The sequence below is a fragment of the Triturus cristatus genome, chromosome 6, assembly GCF_964204655.1.
Source record: "Triturus cristatus chromosome 6, aTriCri1.1, whole genome shotgun sequence".
Taxonomy (NCBI): domain Eukaryota; kingdom Metazoa; phylum Chordata; class Amphibia; order Caudata; family Salamandridae; genus Triturus; species Triturus cristatus.
Window position 1 is genome coordinate 1,534,676,795 of NC_140589.1, and position 24,911 is coordinate 1,534,701,705.

The 24,911-nt window shown below is 39.3% G+C and overlaps 1 protein-coding gene across 2 annotated transcripts in view; it reads left to right on the top strand.

The window, feature by feature from the left end:
- The window catches only part of BTBD3 (BTB domain containing 3), a 91,411-nt gene extending 82,000 nt beyond the window's left edge, over nt 1-9,411 (top strand). For both annotated transcript variants that reach the window (XM_085612693.1, XM_085612692.1), the window contains one exon: nt 21-9,411. In XM_085612693.1, the coding sequence (XP_085468819.1) occupies nt 21-1,053 (1,033 nt within the window). In that variant the 3' untranslated portion in view covers nt 1,054-9,411. The remainder of the gene's footprint in view (nt 1-20) is intronic.
- Nucleotides 9,412-24,911: the final 15,500 nt, after the last annotated feature.

Consider the following 24,911-nt stretch of genomic DNA (forward strand, 5'->3'; position numbering starts at 1 on the left):
AACTGTCCTTACTTTTCCAGGTATATCTACTGCGATGAAATTGACTTATCGGCTGATACGGTATTGGCAACACTTTATGCTGCAAAGAAGTACATTGTTCCTCATCTTGCACGAGCATGTGTTAATTTCCTGGAAACTAGCCTCAGTGCAAAGAATGCTTGCGTCCTGCTCTCACAGAGCTGTCTTTTTGAAGAACCTGATCTGACCCAGCGCTGCTGGGAAGTAATTGATGCACAGGCGGAACTGGCTCTAAAATCTGAAGGCTTCTGTGACATTGATTTTCAGACATTAGAAAGTATTCTCCAAAGAGAGACCTTGAATGCCAAAGAAATTGTTGTTTTTGAGGCAGCACTCAACTGGGCTGAGGTGGAATGCCAGCGGCAAGACATGACTGTTTCTATAGACAATAAACGAAAAGTGCTAGGGAAAGCACTTTACTTAATTCGTATTCCTACTATGGCACTTGATGATTTTGCAAATGGCGCTGCACAGTCCGGGATCTTGACTCTGACGGAAACCAATGATATATTTTTGTGGTACACAGCTGCTAAAAAGCCAGATCTAGAGTTTGTAAGCAAAGCCAGGAAAGGCCTTGTTCCTCAACGATGCCACCGTTTCCAGTCTTGTGCCTACCGCAGTAACCAGTGGCGATACAGAGGCCGATGTGATAGCATTCAGTTCGCTGTTGATAAGCGAGTGTTCATTGCTGGCTTTGGTCTCTATGGTTCCAGTTGTGGATCAGCTGAATATAGCGCAAAAATTGAACTGAAACGGCAGGGTGTTATTTTAGGACAAAACTTGAGTAAATATTTTTCTGATGGATCCAGCAACACTTTCCCTGTGTGGTTTGAATATCCAGTCCAGATAGAGCCAGACACATTTTATACCGCTAGTGTAATCCTGGATAGCAATGAGCTAAGTTACTTTGGGCAAGAAGGAATGACTGAAGTCCAGTGTGGGAAAGTAACTGTCCAGTTTCAGTGTTCTTCTGACAGTACCAATGGTACTGGAGTTCAAGGAGGGCAAATTCCAGAGCTCATATTCTATGCTTGATAAAGATTTGAGAGAGTTTGGTATGACATTTAGATCCGCTTCTTCAGCGACTAGCAACCTTCAGTAGCTTCAGTAGAGAGTAGATTAATTATTACAGTGGCACATGGGGTCCGAATTAAACCACAACTCTATTCATGCACTTCAGTGATAAGGCTGGCATAGTGTTGTGTGTAAAGACACTGCAGTGGGCCTATCTGAACATGCAGACAGATGCTGCATCCCTCTCTTGATATTGCTAATCACCAATACAGGTCACAACTCTTTTTGTAGAACACCAGGAGTAAAGTTAAGGACTCTATCTGGGAAGGTCTGCAAATCCATTGATTAGGAGGCATGTGATAAAAATGAGCCCTATGGCCCAATTTAAAGTGTGTGCAGTGTGACAGTCAGTGTTCACACAAACAAATCTAAACATGCAATCGCTCTTTACTGGGAAGCTGTTGTTTGATATTCCTGTAGGGCCTTTGAATGTCTAGACCGAAGATTCTGCTTGCATTTTAGACCTCCTGAATCTGGAAAATTTACCTTGGACACAAAAACATTATTTCCACCCAGACACATGGGCCTCGGTCAGAGACTTAGTCCAAGAATGCCTTGGGCATTTGGATCCTAGCCTTAGTCCTTTTTGCTTTTATTTAGGCATAAAAATTGTGCATTTCAATTTTCAGTCTACGCATATCATGCATCCTTATTGGATCAAGAAAATGCTTTGTTGAGTACAATATTATTCACTGGTTGCCCTTAAATTTTTATTTATTTATCCCTATTCAGAGATAAAGCTGCATTCATTTTTCTACATGGTCATAATTATTTGAAAGTGTTTTTATTGCTCCATACCTAGCCTTTCAACTTCAAGATTATTGAATAATAAAACTAACTAAATGAAGCTATTTCTACAGCAGGTCTTTTTTTCCATCACATAATTAAATGCCAAAGCACTGTGGTATGTGACCATTTTGCTTACGAATTGGCCTTTGTGTAACTGAACTGCAGGATTGTAAAGACCTGTAGTAATTTAAATAGTTTCTGGAATAGAAAGAAACGTGCTTTACCAGAAGGCTACGTTATAAGCTTTGACATGGTTACTATAGTGGTGGCCCAAGGCCCACCCACATCCATACCGCACTCATAGCGATATTTTCAAAGGCTCCTTGTACTGAGAAATGAGAAACGGGCACAAAAGGTGACTTTAAATAATTAAATTGCTAATTATTTCGTATGCCACCCTGTTCATATGTTTTTGGGTGGTGTTTTTGTTTTTTCTAGGACATTCATAGTAGTGTTTTCTGACACTTTACCAACCATTTCAGTTTGCAGCAAAGTAACAGTTTCTAAATTTGAAAAAAAATGATAGCCAGATACCTTGTCACGAAACACTAACTCTTTAATTTTATCATTAATGCAAGAAAAATAAAAAATGCACCCACCTGCAGATAAAGCATTTGCGGTAGTGCATTAAGCAAGTATGTAACAAGGGAAATCAAGGCATATTGCTTGTTCTGGTTTCTGCATGTGGTTTAGTAGTTTTCTACAAATGTTAGTGCGCTTTCTTAGATCTGCTCATGCTGCCTGTTTTTTACAGAACCACATAGATTTGCTGGTGGAAACGAACCAAAGACCATTTTATCTTATGTGGCAGTTTACTGATTAGAGTTAGCTTTGGCTGCAATGTCACAAATGTATAAGTGCACAGTTTGCGTAAATATTTTTGTCCGGTATTTCAATAGTGATGTGAAAGAAGTCTCAAAATTCCTTTTTCTAAACAATATTTTATGCCACCTGTTAGATTGTTGACGATAGCTTCCTCTTGGTGTATTTCTTCTAAAAAGTCTTTAATGAACTCAAGTAGAGATGGCTGCAAGGATAATATTTCAGAAAGACAATTGAATGGTGTGTGCTACACTTGCTGGTCTTTTTTGCTTTGAGTAGACACATTTCATATTGGACAACAGCTAAAAAAAACGAATAATATACCTTTTACCTCGGTTGCATTACGTAATCCGTGGGTCACTTTCTTCACAGATTTTTTTTCTTTCGAATGACATTTAAAACTGTTGATTCAGACTGGTCTGACTGTTCAGTGAGCTCCTTCTAATCTTACAGTGCAGGTTTTTGCTGTGATATTGAGAGTTAACCTAGCAGTTTCATTTGTTTTTCTCATTACTCATCCTTCATGACTATTCAGGGACAGTAGATGCCCTCACCTTGGAGGATGACCTATTGACACGTGCTTTGGAAATGCATAAATGGTGCATATCCTTCCTGATCTGATCTTCCTTGTTTTGGTGCAACTGCAGTATCACATAAAATGTGAGATGTTCTAGTTTCAAAAAGCCAAAATTAAAGTAAAAAAAAATAGTAATTTGACAGTTTTTTTGTTTTTTTTAAATCTTGCAGCCTAATGTCTCCATCAAAGCATCCCACTGTTGCTACATTGGCTCTCTCTGTGCACCTTGGTCTGTTAAAACTACGACAGCATGCAGTTGTACACTACTACGACAAACTCCTGTGGTTATATATTTGAGAATGCACCTTAGACTGCTTCCATATGTATGTTTTTTAATGTTCTTCTCTTCTGTGCATTCTTACCATCCAGCTAATTGGCACAGCTACATTCAACCCAATTGGGTGTTTTAGTGAAGCACAAATTTAGAGGAGAACAATCCTTGAATTCTTAGTTGACAAAGTAGTACTTGGGTCTGGCATTGATAAATATAGGTAGCCTTACCATTTGAGCGTACACTGTTTTGATTATTTGTTGCTCTGTGTTGCAAAGTAAGTTACTGATCTTCAATTTAAGGACTCGGCTCGTTGGCATGTCTATTGGCATGTTAATTATCTATGGGAATTTTGGATTTCACCAACAAAATGCCTATGAGGTTTACTAGTTAACTTCAAAAAATGTATGAAAACGTATAAAAAACAATATTGCAATTAGGTATCGCAGGATAACGTCTGATTTTAAATACAGTAAAGCAACAAGAGCTGGAGTGGAGAAAGACTAAATGGCAATGTTGAATGAGGTTGAACAAAATATCCACATGGTACTCTGTTGCTTGATATGTGTCCCCGATGAAAGGTGATTTAAATTGAACGTTGCAATGCTGCCTTATTTAAGAACCCTTTAGACTATTTCATAGATGTTAGGGGTACCTGCTTTGAAAAATATTTGTGTTATGCAGCTAAGAATTGAAATTTCTTTCCTTAGTCTTACCTCAAATGTTTAAGTATTAATCACTTTGAATTTGCATTTAATAAGAAATGTGTGGTGTAGCAATACTACTAAAAGATAATAATGTTGCACATTTTTCTGTGTTTAATTTTTCTATCTGTAATCCAGAATAACATTTGAGAAGAGTTAGCAAATTGCTTTTTTGAACACCGGAATTAAATTCCCCTAAAATCAAGCCCCCTCTGTCCAATGCGGAGGACATTCAAAGATAGTTTACCTACTGCTCTCTTGCTGATATGTATATAAACCGTAATCTTTGGGTTTAGCCGCTCAAAATGCAGTATTGTGCTGTCCTATCAGAATGTTTTGTAAAATCGTTTACTTAAAATTGCCTTTCTTGGATCTCACTGTAGCTACTACCTTAATTGGGAATAAATACTCAGTCATATCAGTATTCCTACAGCTGGTTCAGTGCATGCACTTTGCAACTTGCCAGCATCTGTGTCTCATGTGTTCCTCAGTTTGGTTGTTTGCCTTCCAAGGTGATATAAAATGGAATGATCTTTGTGGTCTGCTTTTTTCTAGGCCCGAGAAGTGTAAAGTTATTTTATCGTCCCGCCCAACCACTCACCTTGAAAAGCCTTGCATGTTGGTTTTTTGCTCCATGGGTCAAAAGACTAAAAAACTACACTACTGCGTTTGTTATTTTCCTCAGTAGGCTCAGAGTAGCTGGCTTCTGCATTTGAGAATTGTTATTTAATTTGGCATTCTTTGCCTGAAAAAACCCCTTTGAAACGCAAACGCCTCTCTTAGCTGCCCGTTTTCCCTGAACTAACACTGTTCTCCATCTGAAGTGCCGTCCAGCATAAGGAGAGAGAAAATCTGACAGGAGTCTCGGAGTGCTTGATGGAGTTCACCAAAGGAGGAAAAAGTCAAATCTAATACAGGATTGCTGTACTCTGATCAGTAAGAACTGTTATAGATTTAAAAATCATGAATCCCCATTTATAGGCATGAACAGGTCAGAATAGATTGAAGTATCTGTGCAGTGTACCAAATCATGTGGTTGTAAAAGACACAAACCCCTTGCACCTCATTCAGTTTTTACTTCTGGCTGTCTTTTAAGAAATGTATTACCAGATGCCTAGTCAGTATCCCCAGTTTAACAAAGCTCCCTTCCCACCTGGAGTTCAAACCATTCAAGCTAAATTCCCAAAGAAGGTGGCAGTACTTTGTAGTTGCCGTTGATTCTAGAGATAGCCAACACTTACAGCTAAGTTTTAAATGTTTTTCTTTTTACAAGGTACCATATAGCAAGCATAAAGAAGGGCATGGCAGCAAATATGTAAAGCTTGCTGAGTGGGGTAAGTAATCTTATTGGTGAGCTAGCAGTCTGTATGGCAACTCCATTAAGGTCATGGCCAAACATTACTTATACATTTGGGGGCAATTAATAGACCCACAAATGCATACAGAGGCAGTTACTCTTTATACTAAAGAGTGCAAATATAACTTTTATTTTAAGACGTGTCTTCCGCAAAAACTTCTATTCCATTGGCAGCTCTGTGTTCTAGTTTCTGTTACACAGAAACATGCAACCCAAGTTGGGATGTGCACAAGCAGGTTCTTTACTGGGTTAAAAGGTGTTCTTTCGACTGACAATGTCTTCTCTCATGTAACAGTTGAATTCCAGAGGTAGCTCTTGCTGTACTGAATCCTTTTGTTCCATGCATACTTCTTAAGCTAGCAGAGTTAAAGTATTTGGTTAATGATGGTAAAGAATACATAAATTCCACTTACAGATTCCCTACTATCACCTGCACCTGGCTGAAGTTTGCTGACTCTTCAGGGGTTTTGAGTGCTCAAGTCCTCCGTTTTGATTCACACACATACCTCTCAGATGAGACTACCTATGGTTTTCTCATTGTTCTACTTGATAATGACTAGCTTCTTTAAATTGACTCATGGTAGTTTTTGAGATTGCATGTTCCCATCTTCCTCCACACAAAGATCTCTAATGGATTGCTTTATGTATCTCCTCATAATGTTCCTTGAGCTTGATGCTACCAAGCCCATCCCAGAAGAATTCTTTGCTCTATTTTTCAATCTTACAGTTTGAGCAAAGTTCTCTAGATCTCTTGTGAATCCTTATTTTACTCTTGAGGGTTTCAAATGTTCAAAGTTGCATTTGTCAGTTTTTTTGTAAGCAGTTAGGATAGGCTTATCAGTTATATTCAGTATTTCTGCCAGATGCCTCCTAGATTTCCCCTGGTTTGAGGTGCCATGCAGTGTTTTGTAGGGTGACTTACTCTTCCCTTTAGTTTAGATGCAACTCTGACTTGACCACCGCAGTCTTGTGTTAGCTCATCAGGCGTGCCATGTATGTTAACTGATACTTATCTAGAGATTTAGCTGCTCAGTGTATCAACACCTAGTCTTCTTCAGTCATGCAGAAGCAGAGGATGTGAGTGTTCATAACAATTATTTAGTTAAAGTTTGTTTTGAAATGTTCTTGAAAGGCTAGACTTATTCAGGACAGATCATTAGATTAAAAAAAGAACATTGCATTTGATACTTAAACTTCTTTCCCAATATCAAGGATCTAGTCTCCTACTCCCTGCGCTCACAATGTACAGCTTCTTGGCGGAGCCAGAGAATAAGACTGATAGGCCCATGTGTTCAGGTAGTTTTACAGACCAGGTCTCTTGGTAGAGTTGCAGCTCAAGTTCATTTTTCCTTTAACCAGAGAAACTGCATCACCCTCTGCTTCTTCTTGCTTATATGGTGTACTTAGCTGTGCTCTTCCTCTTCATTTTTCTTTTAAGTTATAGCACAACCAGGCAACCATCATTACTTAAATCTCTTGGTTTATTTTGGCACGCCCACACAATGAAAACATGAGCTAATCACATCCTCCTAGAGTAGGAAATAACTCCACATACATTTCTAGATGTGAACACCATCTTGCAGTCCCTAAAGTTTTGCTTACCTTGATGGCAGTTTTCCATGTTTTGTATTGAGAAGTAGAGCAGCACCTTTTTCTGCCTGGTCAGTTAACCAACAAAACAAGTAATTCCTTTTGTTGTCTCAGCTCATCTAAGAGGTTGAGGAAAGTAAATAGTGCATGTTAAGCAGATGTTGTTTTGGCCTACGTTATTGGGTGTTGGACTTTCTCCTTGGATTGGGTAAACGTGATTGCCCTTTTTTCTAGAATTTCTATCAACTACAGTGTTTATGAAGTAAGCTCCATTTCTGTACTTCTGTCCTAGGAAATTGTAAATGTTTTATGTGGGACCATGAGCATTCTTCTGCTTTAGACCCACAAGATTGTTTGACCCAAAAAATTGAGATTAGCAGCGCAGCCAAGTAGACTCATTTACTCATGTTTGCAAGCATGCATTTTGGATTGTCTTTCAAAAACTGATGTTTACTTTGACTAAACTGTTCATTGTAACTTGTCTGTTCAAAGCTTCGTTTGGGCAGTTACTTTAACCAACTTCCAGTCACTTGTTCCTTAAATTGTTTCTGCTGGTAGGGAAATAGAGAGAGAGAGACTTGAGAAAATAAGTTGCTTGCTTAGTGTATTCTGTACTCTTAATTCATTGACTCTTTCTGATTTGCCAGTGCCCAGCTCCATCAGGCCTGTGTATAGTCACTGACGTATGTACAACTGATGTCAGACCCACTGTAAATATTCTGTGTGTTTGATGTATGTGGTAAACACTATGTTTAAGTTCAGCCAATTTGAAGGAGTTTGCTGTCACAGTGCAATCGGATTTTCAATTTATTAAGATTTAAAGAGTTTAGACGAAGTATTGGTCTTATTGTAAAGCCAGCATTTTCTTTCTGGATTGGTGTTACGACGATTACCACAGTAGTTAAGGAAAGAATGGTTATTAAAAAGTTGTCATAAAGCTGATCTGCCCAAAGTTACAGTTTAAAGAAATGCATTGGATTAATTGATTCATCCATAATGAACTCACACAGAGTGTCTGGTCCATTGGAAAACTACAAATTGCAATGCTTTCTCTTTAAAATCATATCTGCTGCCTGGTCAGAGGCTGTCCATGCAATGTGCTCTCTCTGTTCGCAAAATGTAGTGGATGGCGAGCAAGCTTGATATCAAAGCTCTCCATGCTGTCATTAATCTGACAATCCTTTTCTGCACTTTTTTAAAAGACCTATAAACAGAGTTGGGGGGGGGGGGGAGTTCTGAACTGCATCCCTATGTAAATGTGTATAAGTGTACATACGTATAAAAAAGTTTTGTAGTGTACATAGAATTCTAGATATTCCTATTTTATGGAGAGTAGAATCAAGTGGCAATAAAGTCAGCCATACAAGACAATTTACACGTGGTTTTTATGTTTACAGCATTCCATTTTGACATACACTCTAATATGTAATATTTCCAAATCTTTTAATCATTTCAATAAAATGTTATGGATGCCTTGTATCCATTTAATGGGCCTTTTACAGTTTTGAGATGTAAATATTGCTGCAGTGTAATGCTGAATCCTACTCCCACATTTAAGCTCCATGCACAATTTAATTAACTGCATATATGTTCTTGAAACTGATGCACAATTTTAAATTGCTGAGCAAGGCGCAGTCGCACAGCTGTCCCTTTTAAATTTATCAAAATTAATCACGAAAGGAACTGTAAAAAAGTAATCACGCCAGTCACTGATTGCAATGATTTTCTCTTGACACACATGCGTAGTTTGTCATTTAATTTGGAAAGGTCCCCCATTCATAAGGCACTAAATGTTCTAAAGTTTTAAAAGCACAACACATGCAAATGAACGTCATAAATTGCTGTTGGAAGATATGTCGGAGAGTCTCTGTACAGTTATGTTAATTAGCGGTGCTGTTTATATGTCCAAATGTAATATAGATAAATGATATTCAAATTAGTATTTATGTCAATAGTTTTTATTTCTACATATTATTGCACTGAATTGTTTTTACAGTGTCGTAATAAGATGTCCTAATTTCAGGCGACTGCTTCCAGTGTGTGCTTGAAAAGTACTTGGAACTATCCAGCTTACAGTATTAAAGAAGGAAACCTATGAAGTACCTCAAAGTGAATGTTAGTACTGTAACTTTAATGTGACAGTGCAAATGGCGTAAGACACATGAATGTGTATCAAATAAAGCATACAAATAAAATTAATATTTCACTACGTTTTTTGCTTGTTGTTTTTACCAAATTAAAGATTGCTTTTCTGTACTATGACATTCTCTGCATTAGTGTTTTTTTAGGGGTGGTGGGCAGGTATATATGTCCCTGCTACTTGTCTATATGAAGAGCCCTTTCCCTACTTTTATTTGGGTTTGTGCTGTACTGGTACACCTCTATAGTGAATGTAAGACATCTGTTCAGCATTAGCCCATGTGCTACGTCATGGAGAACAAAACATTTTAAGGCCAGGATAACCTAGAGATGTAGAGGTAGGAGGTAAAGAGCTCCAGGCCACTGAACCAGGTCCCTGACCTTTTAGATAAATCTGAAGGTTTATATTATAATAGATGGCATTCGCTCTCCCTCGCCCGACTTGCTTGCTTGCCTCTTCTTCAGATAGAAAAGGCAGGAGGAACAGCATCAATACAGAATTTAGAGCCCCTATACAGCCAGATTTCAATGAATACTAAAAGAACATGTTGTGCAATTAGAATCATGTCTTATAAAAACGACCTTTTATTTTATATCTATAACCTTAGTTTAGAAGAATTTACTGGGGCTGGTCCTGGTGGATGTCCGCGGTATCAAGATGGGCTGTGGATAGTAAAGTGGTCAGAGGAGTCAAAGTTCATATTTTTGAGTTGGCCATTATAAAAAGCAAATCTGGCACAAACAGAACATTAAACAAAGAAAAAAATATGTTATTTTTCCTTCCATGAAGAATAGCCATAACCTTACGTTCATTAACTGACTGCAACCTTTCTGCTTTTCTCTTTGCTTGAGCATCTGCATCTCACCTGCTAGACAGGAAAAAGGTCTATAGATTTCTGATCTGCACATGTCTGGATAGCAATAGTTAATCAACAGCGAGTGCTCCAGGAGGCAGTGGTTGTTCCGGCTATTTTAGTTATTTTAATAATGTGGATAATGCAGTGGTTCCATTGGAACCAGGGACATAATATAGATATATGTCATCAGTGATATCACTGACCATGTCATGAGTGATGCAATATGTGAAGTCACAAGCAGTGCATTGCAGAGTGCGTGAGTTAGAGTTAGCTCAGCTAACTATAACTGCTGAATTTCTCTGGTTTTGTAAAAGTGAAATGCGAGTCTAACTATAACATCCCTGCAACCTTTGTTTTTTTCATGTAATTTCTAAGGTTTTTTAAAATTCTATTTTCTAACTATAACGCCCCTGTAACTGTTGTATGGGTGAGTGATTAGGTTTTGAGAATGTCTATTTCAGTCTGTTAGATGAAGTCTAAGTGGCTGTATGGGTTGGTGAGTGGGTGTGTGAGTGGTTGTATGGGTGATTGGGTGTCTGAGTACCTGTATGGGTGTATGAGTGTGTGTGGCATGTAAGAGGGTGTGTGTTTGCCTGCATGGATGAGTGAGTGGTTGAGTCAATGGCTGTATGGGTTAGTGAGTGTGTGAGGGGCTGTATAGTTGTGTGTTTATGGGCATGTCTGAGTGAATGAATGTGTCAGTGGAATATGGGTAGGTAACTGGATATTTGAAAGGCTGTATAGGTGAGTGTTGGAGTATATGAGTGACTGTGAATGAGGAATTGCGATAGTGGCTATATGTGTGAGTGTGTGCTTGTGTCAGTGACTGTATAGGGGAGTGAGTGATAGAAATGGGAGTCTCTAGTTGGCAGAGGTAGGTATCTTTGTCCAAGTAGGGACCCTTCTTACTAGTCAGGGTAGGGGAGTTACACTCCTAAAATAACCCCTGCTAACCCCCTTAGTAGCTTGGCACAAACTGTCAGGCTTATCTCAGGGGCAGTGTGTAAAACATTTGCACTTAACCAACAGTAATATTTTTATATATCCAAAACAAGACCAAAACGGTAAGAATCCACCGTACAGTACTTAAAAATATATACTTTGCAAGATATCCTTAAAATTGCAGAAATATCTCAAGAACTCACTTCTTCCGAGTCGGTAGCTCCGTCCAGGGCTACCGCAATGCTGAAAATAACAGAGTCTAACGGCTCCAGCCGCCTGCGTTGGTACGGGCCAGCTAAAGCGTGGACAGACTCGTGAACTGTACCTTTTTCGTTGCAGCCGGCGTGTTCGTGCGAGTAGATCGGGTCCAACTGTCAAGGTTAGATTGCAAAATGAAAGCAGTGCAGGGTGTGGTTTGGTGACGATTGTCCAGACGGCCTCGGTGAGACCAAGGCTTACGGTGCGAGGTGAGGCGGTGCTCGATGCAGTGCTGGTAAGTTGTGCTGCTAGCAACAGAGCCGGTTAGTGTGTGCTGGCGTCGGTTGGCCCAGACTGCTGTGTAGGACGAGGCGGTGCATTGTGAAACTTATGAGCGGTGCCCCTAGCCATGAGGCAGTCACAGGTGTCGAAGTCAGCAGGCAGCGACGGCATCAGTGAGTCCAGGGCAGCAAAGTAAAGCGAGGCGGTGTGGAGTGCGGTGCCCACAGGTCACTATGCAAGCAGTGGCTTGGTGGCGGCAGCGTCAGTCGCGGTGAGACCAGGGTTGCGATGCGAGATGTGGCAGTGCCCTCTGTGGTGCCTTCAGGACACGGAGCCAGTGATGGAGTCGGTTTCTTTTCTCTTCTCTGTGGCAACTGCAACTTCGGTTCCAGAAGCAGTATCCAGAGGTTGGTGAAGTCTTTGTAGTCTTTAAAACCTCAGAAGAGGAGGCAAGCTCTACTTCAAGCCCATGGAGAGACTCTGCACAAGTAAAGAAAGTTCAGTCCAGTCCTTTCACTGCCCAAGGCAGAAGTAGCAACTGCTCCTCCTGGCAGCTCTTCCAGCCTTCTTCTTGGCAGGTTTCTTGATTCCAGCGAGTTCCCTAAAGTCTTTTATCTGCCTGAGACTTCCAACAGGAGGCAAGCTCTACTTCAAGCCCTTGATGAAAACTCCAACAGCAGGATGATGAAAGTACAATCCAGTCCTTTCCCTGCCCAAGACAGAAGCAACAAGCAGCAAGCCAACGCAGCCTAGTACGCAGCAAAGTGGCAGTGCCTACTGACAGCTTTTCCAGCTCTTTTTCCTGGCAGGTTTCTTAGTTCAGCAATAATCTAAAATACTTGGTGCAGAGACGCTCTGTGCTCGGCCAAAACCAGTTCTGTTCTCTCTGTCCAGCTTCCCGGCAGGAGGTGGAGACAGCATTGTGCAAGGGAGATAGGGCCTATTCAGGTGCAAGGGAAATCTTCTACCACTCTAAATACAGACCAGGCCTTTTTAGGTGTTTTTGAAAACTCCTCCCACTACTCTGAATGCAGCCCGGGTCTATTCAGCCTGGCCCTTACTCATTCAGTAAAGGGAGGACACACATCAATTCCCCCCCCCCCCCGTGGCCGTCTGAGAGAATGCCCATCCCCAGCCCCTGTCACTCCAAAGCCAGACAGTCCATCCACAGACCAGCAGAGGCAACAGGATGGCTAAGCAAGAAAATACCCACTTTCTAAAAGGGATATTTTTAAACACAATATAAAAATCATCTTTACTAAAAGAATCCTTTTTAGGTCTCGCCTGACCCAGCGCATGCGCTGGTCTGGCAAGACTTTTTGTGAGGGCTCCAAAAAGTGCTACCAGGCCAGCCTAGAGCTATAGTGCATGTGCGCGGGCGCGCGCAACGCGCTTTACCGCGATTACTTTTACTTTCGCGGCCGCACGGCCGCTTTGATGTTTGATCGTGATCGCGATCACTTTCGCGGACGCACGGCCGCTTGGCATAGCCAATAGGTCTCGCTTTTGGGACCTTATAAGTATTTAGTTATGCAACTGTTGCAGGGCTAAACACTTATAAGGTCCCAAAGGCGAGACCTATTGGCTATGCCAATGCTTGTTATAGGCAACCTAAACTCCATCTATCTATCTTGTCCCAATGGGAAGTTATAGTTTTAAGATGGTATAAATAATCTCCCATTCTCTTCTACGGGACAGATAGCCTTTCAATAGTGAAAAAACGAAATGCATTGTATTTCAATATCAGGACATGTCACACACCTCGGTACATGTCCTACTGTTCACATACAATGCACCCTTCCCATGGGGCTAACTTGGGCTTACCTTAGGGGTACATATGTAAGAAAAGGGTAGATTAGGGCCTGGCAAGTGGGTGCACTTGAAAAGTCGACATGGCAGTCACAACTGCGCGCAGACACTGCAGTGGCCAGTCTGAGATTCCTTTACAGAGCTACTTCTGTGGGTGGCACAATCAGTGCTTAAGGCCCACTAGTAGCATTTGATTTACAGGCCCTGGTACTCTCAGTGCACTTTACTAGGGATTTACCAGTAAATCAAATATGCCAATCATGTAAACACCAATCCATAATACAATTTACACAGGAAGCATATGCACTTTAGCACGGAATAGCTATGGTAAAGTGCCCAGAGTTCTAAAACCAACAAAAACAGGAGTCCAAAATGTCTGGGGGTAAACCCGCTAAAAAGGCCAAGTGTAACAATGAGTATGTGCTAGTATCTGTATGAATAAGTGTGTGAGTGTGCAGAACTAAAGGTGAGTAAATGGCTGTGAGTGACTAGGTGAGTGAGTAGCTCTATGAGTGACTGACAGTATGTGAGTGTATGCATGTATGAATGGATATATCAGTGGCTGTATTAGTGAGCGTGTTGGTGTATGGGTGACTGAGTGGATGTGTGTGTGTGTAGACCCTTATAACAGAGTGGGTTTTTAAGTACTGGTATAGGTGTGTCAATGGATTTGAGAATAGTAGTGTGGAAGTTGGAATGAGTATATGAAAGGTTATATGGGGGTGTGAGTGGGTGCATCAGAGATTCTGTATATGATGCCATCAGTATTGTCATCAGTGATGTCACGGACCATGTCATGAGTGATGTAATATGTCTGGTCATAAGCAGTGCATTGCGGAGTGCGCGAGTTATAGTTGGCTCAGCTAACTATAACTGCTGAATTTCTCTGGTTTTGTATGAGTGAAATGTCAGCCTAACCATAGCGTCCCTATAAACTTTGTTTCTTTCACTGAATATCTACGTTTTTAAAAAATTCTAATTCCTAACTATAACGCCCCTGTAACCTTTGGTTTTTCCAGTAAATTTCTAAGCTTTTTCAAATTCTATTTCCCAACTATAACGTCCAAGTAACCTACGATTTTTTTATTGAATTTCTAAGGTTTAAATTGAATTTTCTATCTAAAATGGCTCTATAAGGTATATTCAGTGGATTAATGAGCATTGTTTTTTTTTTCTTGACATTTTTTTGTATTCGCAATGGCATCTCAATCCCTGATGTGTCATCGCAAAAATGGAAACAAATGCAGACATTCAATGACCACCAACACAACAAAAAATAATATGTAAAAAAAATCCATTCTGAGCATTGCACTATACATGTTTCTATATACATACTTCTTTCAAAGCATTTTTAAACAAATATTTTTGTATTAAGTTTCTTTAAAACCATCTTTCAGACCTATTATCCGTTTTCAGGGTTATTAGGGAAGTCGCGAAGACGCTGTTAATTGCGATGTTCGCGCCTTTTTCATAAAGTGTAAAACATATATATCCACACATTTACAGTATTTTACACACTAGGGGTTTCTTACAGTAGTCCCTAAAGTCATGTTTTTCTAGAGAGTTTATATTAAAACCATCTCTAAAACCTATTTTCTGTTTTAGCAGTGACGATGGAGATTGCGATGACATCAGTAATCATGATCTCCGTGGACACTTCGCAAAAATGGAAAACAAAAGTAGACATTCAATGGCCACCAACACATTAAAAAATAACATGTACAAAAATCAATTCTGAACATTGCCCTACACATTACTATATACATTCTTCTTTCAAAGCATATTTACACTTTCTACTAAGTTTCTTTAGAAACCATCTTTCAGATCTTTTTTGCAGTTATTCGGACGTTCGCAATGACGTCATTAACTGAAATTGAAAACAGATATGCACATGTTACAGTATTTTACACATTAAGGGTTTATTAATGTACACTTCAAACTCATGTTTTTCTAGTGTATTTCTTGAACAACGATCTCTAAAACCTATTTTCCGTTTTCACAGTGAGGCCGATCACGATGACATTGGTAATCGTGATCCCCGCGGTTACGTCGCAAAAGCAGGAATTCTATTGCCACCACCACATAAAAAAATGATATCTATATATTTAATTCTAACCATCACAGTAGATAACTCACTATCTAAATAACTCTATAAAAACATCAAAAATCTCAATATCTCTATCATGATGCATAGTAATGATTCACTGATTTTTTTTTGTTTCCACTGATATTCGTGATGGCATTGATAGTCGCGACGTCCCCGCATTGGTACATGGAGGGCTATGTCTGCAGTCACGGCGTTGTGAATATTGCGTGTGATTTAAAAAAAACAAAAAACACCCCCCTTTCTCACCTATGGGGTCAGAGTATCTCCACCCTGACCCCTTATGTGGACTTTCACGCAGATGTTCAGCGCCGGGAACCATTCCCCATAGATAAAATGGCAGACACAACTTCTTATTCAGATTGCGTCCAGCCAATCCGAGGATTCCAGTTGGCGCGTGCATTCATGCATTCATCGTGAAACCACCACGAAATATCCGCGACCAGAGATATCACTATATTTTTAAACATACATTTCTCAACGACTACTGAACGGATTTACACCAAATAAGCAAAAGGCACTTCCTTAAACTGACATCTACTTTTTTGGGGTAAGTCCGTTCAGTGGTTTGGGCTGTAGATGTGGCTAAAGGTTCCTATGGTAATTAACATTACAAACACAACCTTATTTCATGCCCAAATTCTCGGTCCCCACTGCACGGATCACCCCCAAACTTTCCATAACATTAGAACCCACCTTGACAACTTTATGGGAAAGTTTCATGCAGATGGTCAAACTAAGCCAAAGTTATGGCCAAGTTAAAAAATGCTTTTCCTATAGAAACTAGGTCCTAACTATAACTACTTATTGGCCACTGCCAATAGGCAATGTGTGTGTGTGTGTGTGTGTGTGTGTGTTTGTATATATATATATATATATCATCATCATCAAACTTCCTCCACCAGGAAAAACGGAGCACTCTTACGGGTATGGCAATGCATTTATTCAGCTCAATGCTTCCTTTTCTTTAAATGAACATTTCTTTCACAAGCATGACGCGTTTCGGCGAACAGACTTTTTCAATTGCTTACAGTGAAAGTCCATTCTGTGCCGGTGGCTATGTAGTTTACAATGCTCCTCCTATAATAAAGACAAAAGAGGACTACGATTTAGTTGTAGTTCTATATGTATTTCTATATGTATTTCTAGCACCGCCATCGAAATGTTTTTAATGCCATTAAGTAATATTAATCTCAGTGATCACATTTATTTTAAGTAACTTGTCATAATCTTGTTTCTGATGATGGCGTTTTTCTTTACGCTATAGCTCAGGGGTAACTACATTGCACATTGTCCCATTCGTCAGCCGCATATCTCCCACACAGGTTTGCAATGCCTGAAGGCCTTGGTCACAGTGACTGCCTCATTGCCATGTAAGTCATGCCTAACTCTGTGTCAGCAGGCAAAGTTCAATCCTTGGGCTGCGGCGGTTCTGGCAGATCCTTATTCACAAACCAACAACTGCCACGCAACTGCCGAACTCTTTCCGACGGGTGCCTCCGGCATGCATGCGGCTTGCACGCTTAAACATCATCATCAAACTTCCTCCACCAGGAAAAACGGAGTACTCTTGCGGGTATGGCAATGCATTTATTCAGCTCAATGCTTCCTTTTCTTTAAATGAACATTTCTTTCACAAGCATGACGCGTTTCGGCGGACAGCCTTTTTCAAATGCTTACAGTGAAAGTCCATTCTGTGACGGTGGCTATGTAGTTTACAATGCTCCTCCTATAATAAAGACAAAAGAGGACTACGATTTAGTTGTAGTTCTTTCGATTTCTAGCACCGCCATCTTGAAATGTTTGTGACACCACGTCCAGCGTAACAACATGTACGTATGAGGTTGCGCCAGCTGCTACTTTAGTATGCAACGGGTACGCACTACCAAGCCGTGTGTTACGTCATGTACGTATGGGGTCGTGCCAGCTGCGCATTGCCCTGTGTTACATCATAAACGTATGCCATTCGATCATATGTTTTCTGTCTCAAAACTATATCTAAATAACTTTAAAGTGTATATGAGAGCAAGCGATAATCTAACATTTTAAACATTTATATAACTGTAATAAACTTATATTTTAGCAAATATATTTTCTCAAAATCGCGTCGGGTGCGGTCTCCTTGCGCACTAGGTGCGCGATTGCCATGTGACCATAAAAAAAAGCACTTCATTAGTTCCTAACATTTCCCATTGTAAAAGTTGGAAAACGCCACCCATTCTAGTCAATCTCTGTACTGCATTTGAAGAGACACACCTCTTCTGCTTAGAGAGCTTTTTTCTAAACTGTTTGCAATGTACACATATCTTACACTACACATAACATGCAACCATCATCTTCATCAATATTAATGGTCTGTAAAGTAGCCTTCCACCTGTGATAGCCATACACCTACAAGTTACATAACTGAAGTTTTCCCCACTACCTGAGGTAACCTAGTTACATACACTGTCCACAGCACAATGTAATACCATACGGCCCAGGGGCACTATCATGCATAGATAATGAACACATGGATACATATAGATAGTGGAAGTGGGTATGAGCACATGCGCTCAACACCTTTTTATTACAAGGGTCACATATCCAGTAACGTCTGTGGTGGATGCGTGTGGCATCAGTGTAAACCATTCCTCAAGGAATAGTTGCTGCTATCATCTACTACAACAGTAATCATTAGATCACACACAGACATTCAATAATAAAAGAATCAATAGTTTGTACTGCAGTAAGGTAGGGACAGTAGATGTGAATTAATACAGAAAAATATTCTATTGTAAAAGAAACACAACTTATAGTATACTGAGACACAATTAATAGATCAGAAATAATACACAAATTTTTTTTATCATAAAGGGTCCATCAGTTTTAGTGCACTCAGGAAGCCACATCAAAATCATTCAGCATGTCAACAACCAGCAATGATGTGTAGTGTAAACGGGCAGGCCGTACTTGGAGTAATATCTGTTGCCATCAACAGAACATCATCAGCAATAGCAACTCAATCTAAATTGTGAACACTGCTGTCTACAGTGTAGGCCAGAGAGAGCGGTCAGCAAGGGCCCACAGCTACGTAAGGTGGAATTCAGCTACACAGTTTGTCATACGCAAAGCAACAAAAGCCTGTCTGGAGCCTGTAATAATACGTATTCATGGTGTAGACAGAGCGCACTGGAGCAATGACTTTTCCTACAGAACTGCGTCATCTACAAGACCAACTTGATCCGAATTGTGATCACTGCTATCTGCAGTGTTAATTGTAAACAGTACTCGCACAGACATTCATGAATACTTTCACTTCCGCTTAACAAAAGACAACAACGTAAATTGCAGAAAAATCTGCAATAAATAAAACAAAACAATTGAAATACCATTTCTGCTGTCTACAGTGTAGACTATTCAGTGTTACTTTGCACTTGCAAATTAAATTTGGCCATTGTACTAAACCTATAAGTCATTAAAAAAATTCTTCAAAGAAGTATACTAAAAACATAATATGTATATTCCAATAGACGTTGTAGTTACTTGACTACTGGATTCTATAATTAAACAATCAGCACTCGATCTGAATTGTGAACACTTCTGTCTGCATTGTAGGCCAGACTCACTATTCATTAACACCAGACAGCCATGTACCGTTCAATTCGAAAGCATGGACTTGCTTTCAGCAGATCAGAAGGGGTACACAGAAATAATAAAAAACTTCAACTTCTGACATCCTCAATCATACAATCAAGACCCCATTTCACTGTTTGGACCTGCTGTACCACAGTGTACTCCACCGAGTAGTGTCAACCAAGCACAATAATAATGTGCAACAGTTAGCTGCGGAAACACCGAGTCTGATGCACCTCAACGGAGGGAGTTATATGAAAACCAAGCAACTAGTAATATCGGATATCTTTCATTGTGGAATCAAGACACCGTTCCACTGTTAGGACCTACAGTTGCTTGCACCTGGTCGAAGGGAGTACCTTCCTCTCCACTCTCAGATGAAGTTCTAACATCCTCCATTGTCAGATCAAGACACCATTCCACTGTTGGGACCTAGAGTTTGATGCAACTCATTAGAGGGGGTACCACAATTCATCACACACTTTAACTTCTCACATCCTTAATCACAGAATCGAGACCCCGTTTCACTGTTCGGACCTGCTGTACCTCGGTGTACTCTACTGACTGGTGTTAACGAAGCACAATAATCATGTGTAACAGTTAACTACGGAAGCACAGTGTCTGATTCACCTCAATGGAGGAACTTCTATGAAAACCAAGCAACAAGTAATATTGGACATCTTCCATTCTGGGATCAAGACACCATTCCACTATTAGGGCCTAGAGCTGGTTGCAGCAGGTCGAAGGTGGTACACAGAAATAAACACAGACTTTAACTTCTGACATCCTCAATAATACAATCAAGACCCTGTTTCAGTATTCAGACCTGCTGTACCGCGGTGTACTCTAGTGACTACACTCAACCAACCCCAATAATCCTGTACAGCAGTTAGCTACGGAAGCACAGAGTCTGATGCACCTCAACAGAGTGAGTTCTGCGAAAAACAAGCAGCAGGTAATATCGGACATCATCCATGGTGAAATCAAGACACCTTTCCACTGTTGGGACCTAGAGTTAGTTGCCCCTGGTCGAAGGGAGTACCTTCATCTCCACTCTCAGATGCAGTTGTAACATCGTCCATTGTGGGATCAAGACGCCATTCCACTGTTGGGACCTATAGTTGATTGCACCTGGTCAGAGGGGGGTACACAGAAATGATAACAGACTTTAACTTCTGACATCCTCAATCATAGAATCAAGACCCCGTTTCACTGTTCGGACCTGCTGTACCGCATTGCAATTTCAACTTCATGCATAGCAATGGCTGCTTCATTTTCCAGTATTGCTCGTCCAAGAAGATCGTGACTACATGGACCACTAGTTTCACTATCTTGAGAACTTTCATTACTAATTTCAGCTGTAATAGTCTTTTTCTGTTCAACTTAATCATTCAACATTTTTAAATATATAGCAAAAATTGTACATGCAATGCTACTTTTACATGTATTACAAGAATCTTCGTAACAGTCAAAGTCTCCAAATAATTCACTTTCACTACACCATGAATTAAACAGTTTCAGAAGTGCTAAATAGTAAAATTCTCCCTTCTCTAAACTTTCACAACTAACTTTCTTGTGGTTTATGAGATTACTCTTTGCATGTTTTACTAAACAACCATGGCATCCAACTACTGCATATTTTCCTTCTTTTACATTCTCTTTAACATTTCAAGCTGTAATGTTGAAGTACTTCATACAGACATAGCTGTTCCAGATGTTGACTCCTTTTCGGCTAGTACGTGTCCAACATATTAGTTTTAAGATTGTCTGTACTGTCTGCTTCATTTACTGCTAATTCTTCAATTTCTTCAAATCATTTCAAGACTCCATTTCATTTGCAGGCAAGACCTAAACTTACCCAAATGATTCCTCGTGTGTTTTAAATTTAAACTTGAAGAGCACAATCAGTCTGAACATCCATACAATCCAATTTCTCAGTGGGAAAGCATTTTCAAAGTAAAGCTGTACAATTCTTTACTAAGGCTTTTCTCTTGTGTAATTTCTTCCCACAGTTCTTTCATCTCTATTTTTTTCTGATTTTGTTATGTACGATGCAACGTAACATGCAACAGCCATTGAGTTATCTGCAACATACTGAATGTCCATGTTCGCATTCCACATTTTTAAAATGATTGGATTGTAATCATTGATATACTTTGACACTTCTCTTCTTTTTAACTTGTAGTTATTCTTTTGAGATTTCCGAGTTATTGTGTGCCTTACAGAAGAAAAAAAATACTGTACTCTTCCTTTACAAATGACTGGACAGGAGAAACCAAACCGACATCTGGTGTAAAATTTTCCTTTAAAGTTGTAGTTTCTTCTGCAATACTTTCAACAACTGTGACTTTGGAAACGTAAAACTTGCTATCTCAAGCTTCTGACTTTGGAAACGTAAAACTTGCTATCTCAAGCTTCTATCTCCTTCTTCTATTGGTATCTCACATCACATACTATTCAATGAAAGACAATACTGTTTCATCAGAATCATTTCCAAATTTAGGTTCATCCTTGATCCATAGTAGAATATGTATATGAGGTGCACTTCTTGCTTGATACTCCTTTCTCCAAAAGAAATCGGTAACCTCCAAGAGCTGTATTCTTTTTATTGCAGATAAAAGACATTATAAGTTGAAACCTGTCATTACAATATCTGCACACATATACAGGATCCAATGAACACAGTTCACCACAAGTCTTTATTTCAACATTTTTTATATTGGAATTCGCTTCTCTTAGAAAGTCAAGCAAATCGTCCCATGCATACTCTGCACAGCTTAGTGAGACAAACCATGTTCTTGTACCTACGTTCCGTAACATACACTCGAGTTCTTCATGATGACAATACCAATACTCATTTGTTCCGCGTTGACATGCCATTAAATTGATTAAGTGTCCTTCTAAATTTTCATCTCTTTCTTGAAGTTTCTCCACAAATTATTTCGCAGAAAGAACTTATTGATGAACTTTAGTTTTAAGTATGTGGTTCACAGCATACAACAAAGACGACAGATCACTTTCAAACAAAAAGGTGAAATATGTATAAAATGCACTGTCGAAGAAATCTAGGATCTTCAGAATATAATCTGAAATTTCATGTGGTCTAATAGAGAAAGTGGACAAGTCAAGGACTGAAGATATTTATGAACATTACACAATATGTCCTTTGCATTCAAAAGAAGTAATAGGAAGCAGCATTGAGTTATTTGAAATGAAAAAAGCACAGGGAACTCCAATAAGTGTATGGGAGAAAACCTTGGAAGGTCATTATTTTCCAGAGCTGTTTCCTACAGGAGAAGGTGGACAGTAAGATGATCCACCTGTACCGATTGCAGCTTCAGAATATCGATCAACAAGATTCATCTTCTAAACGTATTACCTGTTCACCCACATTTACAGTTTTGTAATAAATATTGTTCTCTATAAGATATAAGGTAGCCTTTTCAACTTTATTAACACCCACAAAATCTTTCCATATTTTCCGACTTTTTGTTACTACAACATTTACTAGAATGACTACTGCCTAATTTTCCTCTTTCACTCCAGCAATAGTTTCAATAGTTTTCTTAAAATCCAAAGGTAAGTACACCACTCTTCCTTCAAACTTCTTTGCAAGTCTGTTGGTGACAGTTTACATGTTTTAGGCTCCATCCGAATTATAGTTTGAAAATAATTAACACATTGAATTAGAACAGACTCGTATGTATTCAATTCTGCCATTTCCTCCGGAATAGCTACTAATTCTAAGTTATTATGTACTGCTCTAAAAGGCATTTTGTTCTCTTCTAATTTGTTATAACAATATTTACATATACGTTGATCACTACCTAACTCAAATTGACCTTCCACCAACAAGTAAATTGTAAATTCTACCCACTTACCATTGTTCTCCTTTTCACTTTTCAAATACAAATCAACATTCCTACTTTGACTTTTATGATCAGTACGTCGACAACAAACACAAACATAGTCTCGTATTTCACACCACACTACGTTAAACTTTCCAATTTCTTCTTGAAACTGATCAGTGCTGATCACTTTCCCATCTCCTCCAACATCTGTAATTGTCAAACTTTCACGTTCTATGAACTGCTCCTCTGAACCAAAATATCGCATTTCAATATCATCACACTTTTTTTGAACAACTAATAAAGAAGCATATAAAAGACTTGTAATCAGTTGACTTAAAAATAATGCAGAACTTTTTACATAGTATACTTTCCTCACAAACTTCCGCATGTCTGAATAACATACTGCTAACATCCTCAACTGATAAAAAACACTTTTTACAAACTTTTCTTCAAAGACAAGCCAGAGAATGCCCATACTTCTCAGTATATTTTCTTACGTGACATAGATCTAGTCCTTGTGACAATTTAACGTTCTGTTTAATACTTTCTCTTCAAAATCACAATGAATAACTTCTGTTTTAAATTGAAAGCACTATCTACTATACTTTCAATACGCTGTTTCTCTTTCAATTCAACAACATTCCTTTTATATTTGAAGCATTCTTTCATTGAATTCTGAATCACTCTAGATCGAAAAAGTCTCTGGCGATTTTCATGAAACTCCTTTTGTCTCCGAGTAACAGATACTATTTCTTTATCATCTTTCCTTTTCCTGGTATTTGAAATTGAACTCTGCTTCACCTTACTTGAAAAATTTGATCCTTTTTTCATCTTGTACTTATAGTAGAACAAAGTTTTTCTGTGCTACTCCCATTTTTTCCAAATACAAACTTTTGCCTTTTGCACAAATATATATTTTTCTTCTCTTTCTTTTTTTTTTTTTTTTACTTCTTCTTGGCATTTCCGAATTTTAATCCAAACGAAATAATTTTCTGAAAAAAAATAGATTCAATTATTTTTCACATTTGTTCACTATGTTATAATTATAACATACAATTACAAAACTTCCTCACTAAGTGCTGCAACGTGATTGAACACAACACAGCAGCACTAACATGACAAGTAGTGCCATAGAACATACAGCAAGTCTTTATTTAATTATTTACAAACACCTTTACAAATTATATGTAGCTGCACTACCTCGTACTTTTCACCTCTCCGCCGCACCCCACCACCCCACACCACTCTCTCTGCAACCCACCACAGACAACTTTATACATAGTATTTTCACTTTTTTTTATCTATGTACTTAAGATGATATTATCAACCAAAAAGCACACACAACAATTACCATTATTAGCCTACAATTTTATCTACAACTTTCCAAACATAACACTGCCCCCTTAGTTTTAAGTGCGGGGGGGTGTCTGTGGGTGTCTGAGCAACAGCACTTTATTTTAGGTGGCCTCGAAACAGGTCCTTATGGGGGTCTACTTTCGGGCCTCGAAAACCTCATCCCTTTTTTCTTAATTGCACTCCAGTGAGAGTGTGAGAGCATGCACATTACTCACTACTTAGAAAGTGCAGACATCATGCCAGGTGACTCGCATTGTAGGAGAAGGGAAATCCTTTAAAAATACACTTTTTCTCTCAGAATTTCCCTTCTCTTTTTGCAACACAAGAGCAACATCATCGTGGGGTAATTAGCCAACACACAACCAGGTGCGCATCGCCCATTGCCCCGGACTCTCTCAAGCAGCTTCCCATGCGTACACACACCGCCGCACCCGAGTACTTCACAGGTTTTCAAAAGATAATTTTTTGGTAAAGAAGACTGTTCTTTTTCACCCCTTTTTACAGCCCCTACATCCCCACTCTGCCTATTGCTGAAAAAATTAGGCTCCCCCGAAAT